The 19,682-nt window shown below is 38.1% G+C and overlaps 1 protein-coding gene across 1 annotated transcript in view; it reads right to left on the bottom strand.

Moving 5' to 3' along the window:
* ITGA2 (integrin subunit alpha 2) overlaps positions 1-19,682 on the bottom strand; it is a 106,167-nt gene that overhangs the window by 65,785 nt on the left and 20,700 nt on the right. The window contains exon 2 of the mRNA XM_032851455.1: positions 13,386-13,506. Within this exon, the coding sequence (XP_032707346.1) occupies positions 13,386-13,506 (121 nt within the window). The remainder of the gene's footprint in view (positions 1-13,385; positions 13,507-19,682) is intronic.

The following is a 19,682-nucleotide window of genomic DNA, read 5'->3' as shown; positions in this document are numbered from 1 at the left end:
CATGTGCCTCATAGAGTGCCACAATTGTTACAAAAAGACTAAGGTGCACACCTGTCTATTAAATCTAGTAAAATTGTTTAAGAAGCATGACAAGTAAAACAATAACAATACAAATGAACAGAAAGATATAAAAAAAGTTCCTCTATGGAACAAACATTAAAATGGTCAAAGGATGCAAAAATGGATACTGAAGGATGTAGGTGGCAGTCATCATTCTCAGCAGAAGGAAGAGTGAATAATTACAGAAAGAGGAAAATACAGTTTACTTTGAATGACAGTTAATGATTCACAAAGTTAGTGAGAGCTAAGTGTAACTGATTCTGAAGCCCAACCTCTTAACCCTTAACTAATTCTCCTTCCTGTTATCTGCACAAAGGCCTGCCATAGGGCCCAGATTGGGAAAACTATCTGGACTAATGGGCTGGGTTCCAGAACAATCAAGGAGTAGATCTGGAATCTGATGGTCAGGCCACGCCTACTGTGAGGGTGTGGCTGTGTGGTGTGTTAGGAGGCTGGGGTCTAGGAGGACACCAGCCAACGTGATCTTGTAGGAGGAGCACATCCATACTGTGGGCCCAGGCTATACTGTTCATAATGTAGGTAAGGGCAGATTATGTTCAAAAAGTACTAAATGTGGCAATTTGGGCGACTTTTATTATACACATATTCCATCCATCCTCACCAGCCCAAGGGCAGGAAAGAGTAAAAGTTAAGTGTTTCTCACTAAAATTTAACAATCTTGTTTTCTTCAGAGCCTTCAGCAGTAAAGCACCATCAGCTACCTACTTCTCACTGAGAAAGCTCAAAAGCTCTTGGTGTTTCTTCTTGACTAAGTGTTCCCTGGACACCCCTTCCTGCCTCACTTCCTTCAACCTCACCGAAGGATTTGGGATTTGATAATCTCACATGCAGGAGGGGGTATGACATCACTACTGCTGTGAGAGTTATGGCCTCCTACATGAATCCAATGGGAAGAAGAGAGGAAAAGAAGTACCTGCATAACTGTGTGCCTCTTAACTAAAAGGATGTGAAAATACTTGTAAATCTCTCAAAGAATCTCTGACAGTATGATGCCATGTTAACCTCATAACATAATAGATACCAGTGGAAAACCAGATCATTTTGGTGACTGGTAAAGAACCAGGGTGTCCTCATCATATAGGACTCATTCTTTCAATATGGCGAAGCACATTAGTAAGTAGCCTCCAGGTCATGCTAGTAACTACAGAGAACGTTTCAACTCCTTTATTGGCAACATTTCCAGTAGACTCTCCTCGTTTCTACCCACAGGCCTCAGTGAAATCCTGGTTCCTGACAATTCATCCTTCTAAGGAAAGGTTATGACATCACCAGTGGCTACTCCAAGGAAATTGTGACATTCCTGCATTACTCAGACAGGAAGATGAGGGAGGCTGGTATATTTATCTATAAAATCTTATGTAATCAGCCCTAACAGGAAGCAACATGCCAGGAGAAAATGTTACCAAGTTAGAGAATAGGATAGGTGAGTGAGTAAACCCTGCTGAAATATGGCAAAACATCATTGAAGGAATGGATCTAACGTTGTAACCAGACAAAAGAGCTGTATGAACAGTCATGTGTGCTGATTCTCAAAACAAAACAAAATCCCAAGATATAGACTCTCTTTCCTACAGTGAAACTGGGAATTCTTCCAAGATGACTTAAAATAACACTTACTGTTCAATTATCTTGTGGGGAAATAGTGATTATGTAGAGTTCCCAAACACAGCCAATTTGCCCACCTCCAGTGAAATTCAAAATACTTTGTTTAGTTAGTAAACAGTATTTATGGAGGTGTAGGTAGTTTTAAACCCACAATCCAGGGGCTGTTATAAATATCTTCCTTTGGTCTGTGAGTCTATAAACTCTCCAAGTGTTCCTTTAATACTAGCGATTTTTCTGGAGATTATTGACAGAGGTATACTTAAAATAGTAGGGCAAAACATGTTTTCTTTGATTCAACAAAGATTTTTTTAAAATCCTGTGGCGCTGAAATTTTGCACAACTCCAAGGAATACCATTTCCATATAAATAGTGTGCTCTGGCCTTGTTAAGTATGCAACCTGTGCAGCTGTATATGGTGGCCAAACCTACTATGTGCCAGACCTGATTCTAGGCACTGGGGATACATCAGTGAATAAATCAGTCAAGCATTTCTGATCTCATAGAGCTTACATTCTAGTGGGAAAAGACAGACAATAAATTTAATAAGTATATAAAACATATCATGATGGTGATCAGGGGGAAAAAGGAGCAAGATAAAAGTGTGGCATGGAGGGTGTGGTATAATCTTTATTAGAATAGTCACAAAAGGCCTCACTGAGAAGGTGCCATTTAAGCGAAGACTTGGAGGAAGTGAAGGAGTAAACCATAAGACTCTGGTGGAAGATTACTAGGCTGTGGGAACAGCAAGTGCAAAAGCCCTGTGGTCGGACCACAGTGTATGAGGAAGAATGTGGGAGGAGATGCGGTCGGATTGGTAATGAGGCCAGGTCCCGTAAGATTGGTACGAAATTCTAAGAACATGGCTTTGCCTCTGAGTGACATGAGAAAGCCATTGGAGGGTTTTTAGCACAGTGGTGTTGTGATCTGACATTTTTAGAAGGATTGTGAAGACTGCCTTGTTGAGGATTACTGCACTAGGCAAAGGTGAAGCTGTTGAAACACTTCAGAGGCAAATGCAAAATCCAGACAAGAGGTAATGAGGGTCTCCTACAGGGCTGGTGAGAAGTGATCTTATTTTAGATATATTCTGAAGGTGGGGCTAGCAGAATTTCTCGAGAGATTAGTTTTTAAATACACACACCCACCCACCCACCCACCCACCCACACACACACACACACACACGCACATACACACACAGTCAAGGATGACTCCAAGTTTTCTCCTCTGAGAAACTAGAAGGAACCAAGTCGTCATGATCAGATAAGGGGGATACCTTAGAGCAAGATTTTGAGATAGGGTAAGCTCAAGCTCTCAGTATGAGGTATTTTAATTTGAGATACCTACAGACATCCAAGGGGATATTTTACTTAGGATTATAAACCTATTGTATATAGCATATTATTACACGAAATTTCTAAGTCTATAGTATATTAAGTGTAAATATTATTCCTTACATTGGTTAGTTCCAAGCCACTGATGACACAAGGGGTCTGGTGAGTTCTATACAGCTACGTGCTTCCTGCTTATAATGCAAAAAGAGTTTATGATGCAAAGAAATCACCTGCGAAGACTTCAAGTCTCCAGGAAGGAGGAAGACAGATAAAGAGAGTGCATTTTTAGCTACTGGTTGGGAAATACTGTTGTTATAAATTTAATAGTTAAACCCTTTGGCATGTGTTGAAAGGCAATTTTAGTTTCTAAACTTCATTATGCTACCTCAGACTCCTCTGGCTGCCAGACTACTTCCTTAAATAGGAGATGGCTAAACCCTCAATGTCTTTCAGTTCCCTGATGTGGAGTCTACCAACCTCATTACTGCTAAAACATCTTAAGCCTATTGTTCTGTTTCATAAAAAGCCTGGAAATTAGCTTTTGCACTGGAAGCAAATGAATCAAATAAAAGCTGATTCTGTTATGCTGACTCATCTAACATGCGGTTTTCCTAAAGTTAAAATCAAAAGCTGATATATTCAATTTAAAGCCTTGTGATGATATAAATTCCACATTCATCGAAGGGCAGGAAAGATTTTTAAGACCACCACATTTTTGTAAATCAAAGCCATGAGATTGTACTTTCATCAACATATTTCGGCAGATGGTTGTTTTATCAATGATAGAATTTGGAAAAGCAACATTTATATACTGCTTTATAAAGTACTTTTTATGTACACTGTCTTCTTTAATCCTTATAAATAAAGGTCAGGTGTTTTAATTATTCCTGTTTTCCTATTTAAAAAAAAACAAACAAACCAAGTCTAAGTGTCTAACTGGCAACAAAGACTAGATCTGCACCTGTGTCCTTTCATTTCAAACCCCTGATTCTTTCTATCACAGTTAAGTTCTTCTTAGAACTCTTCTAGAGGACTAGTACTCATTGTTTGTCCATCCTATTGGCTATAAACAAATTAACAAACAGTTTCCACCTGTGTCACTTTGCATTCCCCAAATCCCTCTTTGGATGGAGCTAGACTAATGGAAAAGTTTCATACAACTGGTCACCAGGAAGGTGTGCATGTGTAAGCCCCCTTCATTTTTGTAAATGAACTTTGTTCCAGGAACAGACATTCAGGCATTAACACAGTGGAAAGCTTTAAATTATAAGACAAGCTAGCGAGGCATGGAGAATTTTTACAGATCACTGAAGATCTCCAGACATTAGGGAGTAGAGGATCTATCCCCTATGCAAGTCACAAAAGATGTGTGTGTGTGTGTGTGTGTGTGTGTGTGCGCGCGCGCGTGCGTAGGTATACACACAAATTTGTATCCAGAGTGGGGGAAGGGAGAAACAAGTCAGAGCAGGGATATTTAAAGTGCTTTTCTACTACAGATTTTTTACTTATGATAAATAACAGAAAACATGAAAAAAATTTAGCCATAAAGATTATTTAAACTTGTGGAAAAGAAATGAACAACTATGGTATAACAAATGTAGGTGCATCAGCACCAGAGTGGTCCATGGGGTTCTAAAAGGTCCTTGGTTCACTATTCTGCCCCTCCTGCCCGCCTAAGAGAAGATCTTTGTTGATAGGAGACATGCTATTTTGCACATCTGTATTAAGAGTGTTGAGTGATGGTTTAATTATATGGCAATAACATAATAATTATTTATAACATATTAAGTTTTTAAGCTTAAAAGTGTAAGACTATTATAGTCAGACTTCTAATGCCTTTCCAGAATCAAAACTTGGACTAAATTACAAGTTTGTAATAATAAAATATAATGAAAGAACAAAAAGGAATACATATATATGTCATGTGTTTAAAATAAAAGCAAACTCTGAGAATAAACAAAGTAAGAACAGTAAATGGCACTGCCAGGATACCCTAATGGCAAGAGAATCTTATCTTTGGAAAAAGACATAAAGGATGATATTGGCTAATATTTAAAGGCCATAGACATGATTGTTTTGGAAAAGGGATCGGAATAGTATTCTTGGCCAAGAAGAAGAAGAAATGAACTGAAGCTAATCCAATATGCGTGGAAGCTAATCGATGACAGATGAGAAATGGTTGAGAAACAGGCAGTGGAGAGAGGTAGGGAGGAACTGATTTTCAAGAAACCCTGATTTTCTCCCAATGTATTTTTATACAGTGCTAAGGAGAGTACTTCACATATGCACAGTGAATTAGTTTTTTGTTTTTTTTTTTTAACAGTGGATAAAATTTATTTTTTTTTTTTTAAACAGTGGATATCATTTTTTTTTTTTTTTTTTTTAAGTTTTTATTTTAATTCCAGTTAGTTAACACACAGTGTAATATTAATGACACGTGGACCATATAGTGATTCAGCACTTCCATATGTACCCCTGTGCTCATCACAAGTGCCCTCCTTCATCCCCATCACATGTTTCACCCATCCTCCCACCCCCACGTCTCCTCTAGTAACCATCAGTTTGTTCTCCATAATTAAGAGTCTGTTTTTGGATTTTTTTTCCTCTCTCTCTCTTTTTAACTTTTGTTTATTTGTTTTGTTTCTTAAATTCCACATAATTGTGAAATCATATAGTATTTGTCTTTCTCCGAGTTATTTCACTTAGCATTATACTCTCTACACCCATCCATGCTATTGCAAATGGTAAGATTTCATTATTTTTTATGGCTGAATAATATTTCCACATTCTATATCCATTCATCAATAGATGGACACTTGGGCTGCTTCCATATCTTGGCTCTTGTAAATAACGCTGCTATAAACACAGGAGTGCATATATCCCTTTGAATTAGTGTTTTTGTATTCTTTGGGTAAATACCCGGTAGTGCAAATATTGGATTGTGGGACAGTTCTATTTTTATCTTTTTGAGGAAACTCTAAACTGTTTTTTACAATGGCTGCACCAGAATGCATTCCCACCAACAGTGGAAGAGGGTTTCCCTTTTTCCACATTCTTGCCAACATCTGTTGTTTCTTGTGTTTTGATTTTACTTACTTGGACAGGTGTGAAGTGATATCTCAAAACAGATTTGATTTGCATTTCCCTGATGATAAGTGATTATGAACAGCTTTTCATGTGCTTGCTGGCCATCTGTATGCCTTCTCTAGAGAAACGTCTATTCATGTCTTTTGCCCATTTTTTAAAAACTAGGATTTTTTTTTTTTTTTTTTGGTTGTTGAGTTCCACAAGTTCTTCTTCTTCTTTTTTTTTTTTTTCTTTTTTTTCAGGCTCCATGCCTAGCATGGAGCCCAGTGTAGGGCTTGAACTCATAACCCTGAGATCAAGATCTGAGCTGAAATCAAGAGTCAGATGCTTAAGTGACTGAGCTTCCAGGTACCACAAGTCCCATAAGTTCTTTATATATTTTGCATACTAACCCTTTATCAGATATGTCATTTGCAAATGTCTTTTCCCATTCAGTAAGTTGCCTTTTAGTTTTTTTGATTGTTTCCTTCACTATGCAGAAGTTTTTTATTTTGATGTAGTCCCAACAGTTTTGTTTCCCTTGCCTCAGGAGGCATCTCAAGAAAAAAATGCTATGGCTGATGTCAAAGAGTTCTACTGCCTGTTTTCTCATCTAAGATTTTGACGGTTTCTTGTCTCTTCAGGTCTTTAGGCTTCTTTAGGTCTTCAATGGTTTCTTTAGGTCTTTAAACCCATTTTGAATTTATTTTTTGTGTATGGTATAAGAAAGTTTTTTCCTCTTGCATGTAGCTGTCCAGTTTCTCCAACATAATTTGTTGAAGAGACTGCCTTTTTCCTGCTTTACTGAAGATTAACTGACTGTACAGTTGTGGGCTTATTTCTGGTTTTCTCTTCTGTTTCACTATTTTTGTACCAGTACCATACTGTTTTGATCACTACAGCGTTATAATTAGAAGTCTAGAATTGTAATGCCTCCAGCTTTGCTCTTCTTTTTCAAGATTGCTCTGGCGATTCAGGGCCTTTTGGGGGTCCATACAAATTTTAGGATTGTGTATTCTAGCTCGAAGAATGCTGTAGGTATTTTGATAGGGATTCCACTAAATGTGTAGACTGCTTTGGGTCGTATAGAAATTTTAACAATATTTGTTCTTCTAATCCATGAGCATGGAATATCTTCCCATTTCTTTGAGTCATCTTAATTTCTTTCATTAGTGTTTTACAGTTTTCTGAGTATAGAAAACTGTACTCTTTGGTTAGATTTATTCCTAAAGTGGTTTAGTTTTTGAAGTGATTTACTTTCTTCTTTTCTTTTCTTTTTTTAACTAAACTACAGATTTTATTTGGATTTCACCAGTGAAGTTCTTTACTTTTATACTCTCACAAGGTGCTCAAAACATTCCAGTTTGGTAGGAATGGTCCTCTCTTTGTGCTCCAGAGAGGGTGTGTGACTTTTTCAAAGTCACCCAGCTAGGGGTGGGGAAACTAAGGGTAAAACCCTTGTGCTCTGGCTACTGACTTACATGACAAATTTCTGTCTATGAGAGAATGAAAAGACAGATGGGAACTGTCATCTCTGTTCAGACAATGCTGTTTTGTAACAGAAATTTTAATTCAAAATACTGAATGAAGTTGATCTTACTTTATGAAGTTTATATGACAACAGAATTAAATATTTTTTATAAATGCCGATTACCTTCTACCACTCTCTTCCTTGGATACTTAAAAAAAATGTATACTTGGAACATCTTACCTCTGTTTTACATTAATCTACCATATGCACATTACTTCTTAGCTCTGCAATCTTAGGCAAACTACTTAACCTTTCTAAGTTCCAGTCCCCTCATTTGTAAAAAGGGTAATAATAGAGCCATTGTGAGTATTACATGTTCAGCAAAGAAAGAGTACTCAGTACTTTTAAATATTACAAATATCAGTAAATAACAAGTACTGTTATTACCAACCTACATATGGCATAATCTTTGGTATGTGTTATAAAACTGAATATTTCTTATTCATCTAAAATTCTCTTCCATATCTCCTATAGACAAGCTGTTATAACACACATAGAGCTTTATTCATATTTTTCTTAGTTAAAAAGTTAGAACTATAATATAAGCTCATACATAATGGGATTTTTTATTGGCCATAACACATGTTCATTATATTTCTCTTCTTTTCTTTAGGAACAAGTATGCACCAGTCCTTGCTGACACAAGAAACTACATCTCTCCCACTGGAAATACCCCTTGTTTCCAGACAGTTTCTGTTACACAAGTGACTGTTCTAAGGTTTTTGAGTCATATAATGAGCTCAGACTGTTCATGCAGCAGGCCTTTGGATTAGACAAACAGAAACAGTACATATCACCACAAGCCTCCAGGAAATGACTTTAAACATATCTCAATCCTTTGTATAATTGCTTCTGATAAGAATTGCCTCATCTACATGTGTACATCCTGTGTGTACAATGGGGGTTTCAAAGTGACACAGAAGGGGAGCAGACCACAGCTTTACTTACAGGCAGAGGGGTGCTCTGTTGCACTGCTTGGGAGGTAATCTTGCATTTAAAATTATGCAGCTTGTTTGAGACTGTTAAAAAAGCACTAGCATTCTCAAAGCCAATCAGCATTATTTCTAGAGTAAAAATCCACAGTGTAATAAAAGTATAGTAAATAAAACAAGCAAAAGCATTAAGATCATTTTGTGAAAATCTTGTCCATCCCAATGTAAACCATGCCTTGTTTCTAAGAAACAAGGGACATATGGGACAGCTGAAGTTGTACCTGAAAAATAAGGAGTGTGGTTTAAGAAAACTCAGGTAGAGGGGCGCCTGGGTGGCTCAGTGGGATGGGCCTCTGCTTTTGGTTCGGGTCATGATCTCAGGGTCCTGGGATCGAGTCCCACATCGGGCTCTCTGCTCAGCGGGAAGCCTGCCTTCTCCCCCCCCCCCGCATCCCCCCCGTCTGCCTCTCTGCCTACTTGTGATCTCTTTCTCTCTGTCAAATAAATAAAATCTTTTAAAAAAGAAAACTCAGGTAGAGCCGTAGGCGAGATGTTAGAAGGGAGGAAAGGGCTGAGAGAGAGAGAGTTGGGGCTCAACAATGCAGACTGTAAAGAAAGTCAAAGAAAGCAGTGGAAAAGCTATCCAAACAGCAGCTTCAGGACAAGCAGTAAGAGAGTAAGAAAATAAAAGGGTGTGTATGTGTGTATGTGTGAGTGTGTTATTTAAGTCCAAGAGAAAAAGACTCACAGTTATTAAAGGAATTCACAGTAATCCCACTTTCTGTGCCCAAAGTTAACTTGATTAGTATCGGGAGGAAAGTTAATGTTTAAACAGTCCTTCCCACATCTGCTACTTCCATAATGTCTGTGCAGTTGTCATAAATTAGGAGTGGAGAAGGGCACGGTGCCAATCGTCAAAACAAATAGGCATTTCTGGATTCCAAGTTTCATATTATTTTCCTTGAGCCCGAGAGCTGTGAGCGCTGCCTGTCCTCGCTGTGTCCCACCCCAGCCCTGCAGTGGGACACGCCATCGCTGGATCCTGCCACAGCCCTGTCCTCCGAGGCAAGGCACCTTGGCAGGGCCAGGCTGATAAGAGAGGGACCAGGAGGAAATCTTGTCCCTCGAGCATCCCATGCTTTGGGAGGAGAGAATGAGCTCCTAAAAGTAAGATAATACAGTTATGACCCTGACAGAACAACAACACTATTCACCACGTGGGGTTGGCCTTTACTATATCTCTGGTATTACTCATGGCTGCCGGCTCTGCATATCAATCTTCCTCTTTGACTCTACTCCACACTCCTTAAAAGGCAAGTCGATGTTTTCTACTTTGCACCTCACACAGGGTCCAGCCTGTAGTGGATCATGTCCATGACGCAGCCTCTTCTGCTTCTTTGCTTTAAGAAGGCCAGCACAGTGAAAGGACAGACTGGCATGCCACGCCAGCTTTGGCTATCTTTCCTTCCAGCTCTGCACTGCCACAGGACTCAGCCTCTTGGGGAACACAGGTACTCTCCCTTCTCCTCTTCTTGTGTGCTGGGGTGTGCTCTTATAAACAGGCTTGAGGGAAGTAAGGCTAACATTATACCTTACCAGAAAGCTCTACACTGGAGTTAAAAGCACCAGCCCAGCCAATAATAGAGTGGTGCCTTGTTCCCCACAAGTCCCTGTCCTGTGTTTATATATTTTTCTGGAATGTCATGAGAAGGCCACGGTAGGACTTAGGAATGTCTACTTTCCTTGGTCTGGACATAACCTGATCAGCACCAGAATCTCATCATCAAGTTGCTGATACACTCATCTTTTAAGAATGTTTTGCATCTTCAGAGAGAATCATGGAGACAAAAAGGATGTATGGCTGCCTCTCACATTCCCAGGACTTTGCCTGCTAGATTCCTATCAACATTTTGTCCCTGTTGGTCTTACTCAACTTCAACCTGCAGTGTGGCCAGTAGTTGAGTTGCCTTCCAATCCTGGGTAGGCGTGCTGTCTCTAACAGCATCTCCTCCTGATGGTGGTTCTTTCTCTCAGAATGAACTTGCCCCAGAAAGAACAACCTTTACCTTGTCACTTGAAAAGAACAACTTCAAGCTTGATGGCAGGTTGTCCTCAGCAAGGTCACACTTAGGAAGCAGGCCATCAGAGTCTTTCCAAAGGTCTTGCTCAGGTCACTTAAGTCAACTACTATAATTCACTTTGTAGAGTACCTCAGGTGATTAATTTGGAGATAGGACTTTCATTCTCTCATTCAATAAATAATCACTGATCCCCTACTTGGTGCCAGATAGCACTCTGTTTCTGAGTAAACACCATTGGAAAAAACCAATGTGCCTCTATTCAGAGACAGGGCAGAAGACAGACAATGAGCATATAAACAAATGAAGGTGACTTCAGATACTAATAACTACTATGCAGAAAATAAATCTACACGGAAGGTAGGAGAGTGGCTAGGAGGCGTGTTGCGATCTCGTTTTGGCAGACATGCTCTGAAAGGTTTCTATGAAGAGGAGACATGTGAACTGAGACTGAAAAATGGGAACCTAGCAGCCAAGCAAAGATCCTGGGAAGATTGCTCCTTATAGGAGAAAAGCATGTGGAGAAGCTTTGATGTAGTAATGAGCTTCGTATGTTCAAGGGACAGACAGAAGACACAATTCATGGAGCACAGGGGTGAGGGGATAAATCATGAGATGGGATAGGCAGACTGCTACCAGATCACAGAAGACCCTTTATGGAATTTTAATGTATTCTAATAGCAGTAGGAAGCCACAGAGGGTTTTGGTCTAGGCAGTGACATTATTTGAATCATGTATTTAAGGGTTCACAAGATTGGGGGCGCCTGGGTGGCTTAGTGGGTTAAAGCCTCTGCCTTCAGCTCAGGTCATGATCCCAGAGTCCTGGGATCGAGTACCGCGTCAGGCTCTCTGCTCAGCAGGGAGCCTGCTTCCTCCTCTCTCTCTGCCTGCCTCTCTGCCTACTTGTGATCTCTGTCTGTCAAATAAATAAATAAAATCTTTAAAAAAAAAAAAAGAGTTCACAAAATTGTCCTGAGGGGTAAGAAGGGAAGCAGGAGACGGACTGAGAAGTGGCTGCAGCAGTACCCCCAAGGGCTCATGGTGGCTTTGAGCAGGGGCTGCAGGGAAGACAGGGGAAACCCAGTGACTGTCATCACATGTATTTTGGTGATTGTATCAACAGGACTGGCTAATGGATGAGATATGGGGGAGGTGACAGAAAGGGAGAAGTCGAGGACTTTTGGTCTCATCAGTTAGTGCAGAAAATCAGGTATTTGTTTTAAGTTTGATATGTTAACCTTGTTATGTCTAATAGGCATTAACATAGTGATGGTTCTTATGGGTGTCTACAGTTCAGGAAAGAATTGGGGCTGGACATATAAAATTGTGGGTCATCTGCTAGATTCCAAGGTCAAACTATACCAACCATAACATCTTTCTAGCTTTTTGACTACAGTTTATGGTTATCAAAGCCTAATAAGATAATAGTTAGAGACGTCTTCTCACATCCCAAATGATGTCAATAATTGCTACTCTTTGGGTTTTCAACCAGATCTTATCCTTCCAGATGGCTGACTAACTCCAGCATCCCTTACTTTCCAAGTCTCCTCATTTTAGTTAATGCTTTTCTCCTGCCTATTCGTCTCCTCCCTTTAAGACCCACCTCATGATTCACCTCCTTCAAGATGCCTTCTTAGACCCTTAGATGTACCTCTTTAGTGATAATTGCATTTTGTTTCTTTATCACACAGATAGGCCTCCTCCAAAATATGAATAATTTGGATTTTAAATGTGTTTATGAATTTAATTTTTTGAGCATCAAACATAAGGTCTCACAGAAAAAAAGAGTATTAATTACAGCTCTTACTTGATAAGCCAACAATAGCCCATTCGATCTTTGGAAGGAGCTCTGAAGGATCCAATTGGAAGCTCCAGAGTAAGTCTGGAACCTTCTGCTGCAATGGGGAGTTAAGTTTCCAATGGCAGGACTCCTGTGACCAGTGCACATCAACACTAACAAGAGAGGAGCTACAGTTCTACCTAAAGACAACTTTCAGAATCATCTGAACTCCCTTGCATTGATTTTCATTATTTTTGTGGGAAACCTAAACCAGCAATGGGAGTATATATTTCCATAGGGGTCGGTAGTATATATAAATATAACCATGGTTTAAATGTAACCATTAGACAGCATGAAAAAACTGGGGGCACTTTCATGCAAAAGCAAATGATGCAAAGGCACTAGGGAAAGGTAACTAAATTCTGCTTAAATGCTTGTGAGTGTCTTGTGGGAGGGATGGTTGACTTAGAATAAAGCCAGCGGATAAAGACTTGCTGAAGGAAAAAATTTAGGGAAAAATTCTATCATCTAGAAATGGCCAATAGCCAGCATTATCTAGCTGACCATTTACAAAGCTCAGTGGTGGATACACTTTACAGAATAAGAAATGAAAACAACTGTATGTGTGTATGTATGTATGTATCCATCTGTCCACCCACCTACCTATCCCTTTCTTCCTCCTTCTCTCCCTCTTTCCTTCCCTCCCTGATCATTAATTAAATGGTCAAAACTGCTACTGTGAATTGACTATGGAATATTTAGGGAAAATTTTCTATCTAGGTTTTTAAAAAATACCATTATACCATCTCATTAATTGTCAATCTGAAAGTTACCAACTCTCAAGGACAGATCCTTCATTTAAGGATATTTGAGGGCTATCCATTAATAATACATTCATGTACCAACTTGAACAAGCTATTAGAGTTAAATATTAAATTTATTTAGTATTTTTATTGAAATCATAAAAAGAATATTCTTACCAGTTGCCATCTGGATTTACAAACTGCTGCACTGCATAGCCAAACTGTTCACTTGAAGGACCGGAAAATATCTTTGCTCCTAGGAGACCAACATTGTACGCCATACAACAATTCAAAATGCCTATTAAGAAAAATGAAAACATGGTCCATATTTACAATTTGTGAATAAGTTTTGTAATATAATTCTCAAAGGCCACTTAAAAAAAACTTGTTTTATATAATAATTATTCTCCTTTTTAGCGTTTGCCAAGAAATAATAGCTACTGCTTTTGAAGTACTTATTTGCAGCTCTGGTACCATGGTAAATACTTTATATGCATGATTCATTACCTCATTCATCCTCATAGCCTCTCTAGGAGATGATTGTTAACATTATATTTGTTTTGCAGATATTTTTAAGGTTCCTGGAGATAAGTTTGTCTCATAGGTGGAAAGTAATAAGGGAAAGGGCAGGATCTGAACATATGGCTGTCTGAGTCAATAGCTTGGATTCTTTTTCTTTTTTTTTTAAGATTTTATTTATTTTTCTGACAGAGATCACAAGTAAGCAGAGAGAGAGGAAGGGAAGCAGGCTCCCCGCTGAGCAGAGAGCCCGATGTGGGACTTGATCCCAGGACTCTGGGATCATGACCTGAGCTGAAGGCAGAGGCTTTAACCCACTGAGCCACCCAGGTGCCCCAATAGCTGGGATTCTTAAGACACATATTATCTCTAGGAACTCAATCCTGTTTGCACTTCTTAAAACAGCAAGACTCCAAGCTGCCCAAGGGCAGAAGATAAAGGCTATCGACTTCTCCCCCTAACTTCCTCTGAAGATTTTGATATGGACTCTCTATGAAATATCTGTTGGAAAAGCACGAGTAACGAGATCAAAGGAGGAAGAAAAATCACAGCTCCTTGAAAACGATATCATTTTCCTTCAGAAGAGATCATTTTTGAGGATGAAAATCTAGGGGATGGTGTCCCATCACTTTTATTCCATTTTTTTATTTTGAGAACTGTCAAAAGTAGTTTTGGTTTTTGATGCTTCTTTCTGAATGCTCAAGAAATGAAAATCATTTTAAAAAACAACAAAGACTTTGATAGGATAGGGCCCTAATAGACTTATTTGAAAACTCTTATTTGTGATGGAAAGGGAATAAGGCAAAGAGTAAGGCTGATGGCTGTCAGTCCTTCATTCTGGAGAAAGAAAACTGTGTGGCTCTAAGTGCCATCTGTGGGGACGGGCGAACACTTCATGCTGAGATCAGTGTTTATTTTTACAGAGACTTAAGATAGAGTGGGTTCTTTTTTTTTTTTAACATTTTATTTACTTACTTGAGAGAGAGTGCATGAGATGGGAGAGGGTCAGAGGGAGAAGCAGACCCCCGCTGAGCATGGAGCCCAATGTGGGACTTGATACCGGGACTCGGGATCATGATCTGAGCCGAAGGCAGTGGGTTAACTAACTGAGCCACCCAGGTGCCCCTAGAGTGGGTTCTTTAAAACTGACATCCAAGTTCCATTAATACATGTTTTCATGAGAGAATATCCCACTTTCTGGGCAGCAATGAAAGTACAGAGTATTTCATAAATCTATTGTTTCATGTACAGAAAGGCTGGAAGAAAAGGGCCTCTTCCTTCACAGGGCCTGCCTACTTCTGGGAGCTGATTCCACACAGTGCACTAAAGGAATTATGAAGTCAGTGATAAAGTTTTGGGGACTTAAAGTAGATAACGTGCTTCTCTACGTGCCAAAGTCCTTCCGCCACTATCTGTTCATTCAAGACAGCTCAGCTCGTTAGTTCTCAGAAATGTGGCCAGACAGGAAGAGAAGGACAAACAGTAATTTTGAAATACTCTGTGACAAAATCTACATAGCTTTACATTTGCAAATTTTCTCCTTAACATCTATTTTTCACATGTACCATTTTGCTTTCCTATTTTTCAGGAAATAAAATGCAGAAGAAAATAACATAGCAAATTAATCATGGAACCAGAACTGACACTCTAGAATACTGGTGTTTTCAACCAACAGTTTAACTTCATCCCACTGTGTGGAACATAATAAATGCCATTTAATTATGTTACCAATTATCTAACATACTAGTAAAAGCTTGGGGAGCTGATGTCAAATGCTCCTACTTTTCTAATATCTAATGTTGGAAAGGCCACATAGGACTATAATGACATCATTTAATTAATTATACCTATTAATTAGACCTTAGCAGATCATGTACTGACACAAAATCAAGTTGGAATTTATTTTACCATCTCGCTGTTATATTTCAATTTATATATATAATATACAAATATATATATCTTATATTAATGTATATATATAATATGTGTATGTTATTTTTTTTATTTTTTAAATAAATATATTTTATTTTTTAAAATAAAAAATAATAAAATAAATAATTATATTATTAAATAATTAAATATTTTATTAAATAATAATTATTTATAATAATAAATATATACAAATATAAATAATAAATATATTATAATAAATAAATAATATTTACAATTATTAATTTTTAAATTTTTATTTGGTTTCTATTTTTTATTTTTTAGGTCAAATATTTTATATTGCACTTATTTATCAAAATAGAATCTCACATGTATATATAAAAATGTGTGTGTATATATATGTACATGTATATATATATATACATATATATAAATACACATATACCACATCTTCTTTATCCATTCTTCTATTGAAGGACACTTGGGTTGCTTCCATGTCTTGGCTATTGTAAATAATACTGCAATAAACATTAGGGTACATGTATCTTTTCCAATTGGTGTTTCTGTATTCCTTGGGTAAATACCAGTAGAGGAATTACTGGATCAAGGGTAATTCTATTTTTAATTTTTTGAGGAATCTCCATACTGTTTTCCACAGTGGCTGCACAAAATTACATTCCCACAACAGTGCATGAGGGTTCCTGTTTCTCCACGTCCTAGCCAACCCTGTTGTTTCTCATGTTTTTTATTTTAGCCATTCTGACAGGTGTGAGGTGGTACCTCACTGTAGTTTTGATTTGCCTTTACTTGATGATGAGTGATGTTGGGCATCTTTTCATATGTCTGTTGGCCATCTGTATGTCATCTTTGGAGAAATGCCTGTGAATGTCTTCTGTCCATTTTTAATTGGTATTTGTGTGTGTGCGTGTGTGTGTGTGCGCGTGTGTGTGTGTGTGTGTGGACATTGGATATATCACTTCCAAATATCTTCTCCTATTCAGTGGGCTTTTTTGTTGTTGTTTTTGATGGTTTCTTTCATTGTGCAGAAACATTTTATTTTGGTGTAGTCCCGACAGTTTAATTTTGCCTTTTATTTCCTTTCCCAGATGAAACATATCTGGGAGGTGATGTCAAACAAATTATTGCCTATTTTTCTTCTGGGAATCTTATTGTTTCAGGTTTCATATTTAGGACTTTAATCCACCTGAAGTTTATTTTTCTGTACTGTGTAAGAAAATGGTCCAGTTTCCTTCTTGTGCATGTAGCTGTGTAGTTTTTCCAACATTATTTGTTGAAGAGACTGTCTTTTTCCTGTTGTATGTTCTTGCCTCCTTTGTCATAGAAATATCCCAAAACACTGAGAATAAAATCCAATTTTCTTACCATGGTTTCAAAGATCATTCATGATGTGACCTTGTGTACCTGGTGACTTCACTTTCACTACCCTCCCTCCTCACTATGTTTCAGCCACGCTGGCTTTCCTTCTGTTCTTCAAGCACAAGTAGCTCATTCTGCTTATGGCCTTTGCAGCTGCTTGACCCACTGCCTACAACATTTTCTTCCCAGCTCAGCACCCATGTCTTGGCATCCATTCATTATTTAGGTCTCTACTATCCTCACAGAGACTTCCCCCGATTCCTCTATCTAGCAGCAACGCTCTGCTCCATCAATACACCACAGCACAGCACTAATTATCTGAAGTATCTGCATTATTTCGTGTCTGTCTCTGCCTACTAAGACCTAAACGCCTTGCGAGCTTGGGTTTTATTCCTTTTATTCACTCTTATTTTCTTAGCATCTAGTATAGTTCATTTGTTGAATGAAATGAATTTTTAATTAATATATGTTCTTCAAAGATAATCTGGAATATAGAGAATTTAGGGGAAGAAAGATCCCTCATAGTCATGTCATTTTAATGCAAGTGCAGTGAATTTGGATATATTTCCCTCCAACATTTTTTCCTCTTATTTAAACCATAAACTTTTATCATACTATTTCTTAGTGTTCATGCCCATCCACCTATTTCAGAATCATTCTGACTCATTTGATCCTCCATGAAACCTTGGGAAAAAGCAAAATGTAGCTATTATTACCAGTGTGTATCTAAGGACATTAGATACCATTCTTGTTGTTCAGTGTCACATAATTGGTGGCTAAGCTCTGAGTCTGGGTCTGGCTCATTTCCTCAACCTTACTGTCCAAAACTTCCTTCATAAATGGTCTGTTCGTTTCCTCACAAAATATGTCATTTTCCCTTGTCATTCCTCATTCCATGGATCCTAAATACCTTCTTTCCTGCTAATTCAATCCTTCTGTCAAGACCATGCCTCTTTTGATAAACCTGGATAATCTCAGTTCACTACACTTATTTCTCTTCAAATATATATTTACAACTCACTATGTCATCATTTCACACCTAGCCTATGATAGCTAAATCATTTATGTTAAGTTTATAAATATATATATATTTATGTACATAAATATATATATTTATAAAATCTTTAAATATATATATATATTTAAAGATTGTATTCATTCATTGAGAGGGAGAGAGACAGAGGGAGCATAAGCAGGGGAAAAGGCAGAGGGAGAGGGAGAAACAGACTCCCCACTGAGCTGGGAATCCGACACAGGGCTCTATCCCAGGCCCTGGACATCATGACATGAGCTGAAGGCAGATGCTTCACCATCTGAGCCACCCAGGTGCCCCTAGCTTATGTAAATTTAATGTAAGTATTCTATCTAATTCACTGTCTATTCTTCTTTACAGTCCCATTGTTTATGAAAATAACTTTCTATATCTGTTCTTATAACTTAACTGGATAGCATGGATAATAACGGCCATTTTTGGTTCATTGTGTTCCCTTCCACCAGGCCCATATGTCTGTACCCACTAATTAACGGCTCATTGGGAGCATATTGATCTAGTTCTTTTGTGCCAGACATTTTCTAGTTCCTGGGGATATAGCAATGAATAAAACAGACAAGATCCCTGCTGTCTTTGAGCTTCTTTCTGGTAATTTGAGTAAAAAACAAATAATTATTCATAATGGGATGAGTATTAAATTTCAGAGAACTACATTCTATCTAAGTTTGAAGGCTTCACAGGAGAGGTGGCGATTAATCTGGACCTTGGAGGATGAGCTGAAATTCACGACATAAAGAGGAAGGCAGAGGTCATTCCAGGCACAAGGAACATCATGCTCGGAAGTACAGAGATGTGAAAGAGAGGAGTATGGGATAAAAAAAACTGGCACCGAAAGTCATAGGTTGTTTCCTTAATTTATACATTTCCAGTTCTATGTTAGATGCAGTGAGTTTCAAGGTGACTTGAGCTTTGCCCTGCCAGGGACTATCATTACCCAAAGTGCAAATCTTCCCTCCTTGTTCTGATGTGAATGCCTATGAATGCAATAATAGTGCAGCAAACTCAAAGTATCTATTAAAGGTGACTTCGCTGTGCATTTATCAACAGTAATGAAGTCCCAGTATTCCAGCGAATCTCACTAAAACTTACTGCAAATATAAACACTATATCCCTTGAAAATCTAACTTATTTCCTCTATGTTCACAGTCCTCATTGATTATAACCTGGCTTATTGCCATTTTAACATTCATAGGCAAACCAAATAGAGAAGCACACCTTGACTACTGTAGAATTCATTTTTCTTCTTTTCATTTAAAAAATTTTTTAAGAACTACCTGCCCTGAGAATTTCTGCCCATCTCTGAAATAAGTGTTTGGGGAGCCTTAGTAATTTGAGAACTAGTTTCAGAAAACATGAAATTCATTCTCCCACTTCATTCTGGAACCCAATTTTAAGTTATAAGATAATTAAAAAGATAAATACATGTTTGGGGATTAGATTAGTTAGCCCAGTTTTGTTCTCAAAATGCAGTGAAGCTTAGATAAGAAAAACATCTTTTGGGAAAACCAGAGCAGAAATAAATGTAAAAAGCAAAATAGGTCATTCTATATTCAACAACAAAAGTTTGGCAGAGGAAGTCTATTGACGTCCAAAATATCATTGTAAGAGATTAATGGCACATATTTGTAGTAAGAGAT

The sequence above is a fragment of the Lontra canadensis genome, unplaced genomic scaffold (genome assembly GCF_010015895.1).
Source record: "Lontra canadensis isolate GAN:19392208 unplaced genomic scaffold, GSC_riverotter_1.0 scaffold5, whole genome shotgun sequence".
Lineage (NCBI taxonomy): Eukaryota > Metazoa > Chordata > Mammalia > Carnivora > Mustelidae > Lontra > Lontra canadensis.
Note: the sequence above shows the minus strand (reverse complement) of the source record. Positions and strands in the feature narration are given on the sequence as shown.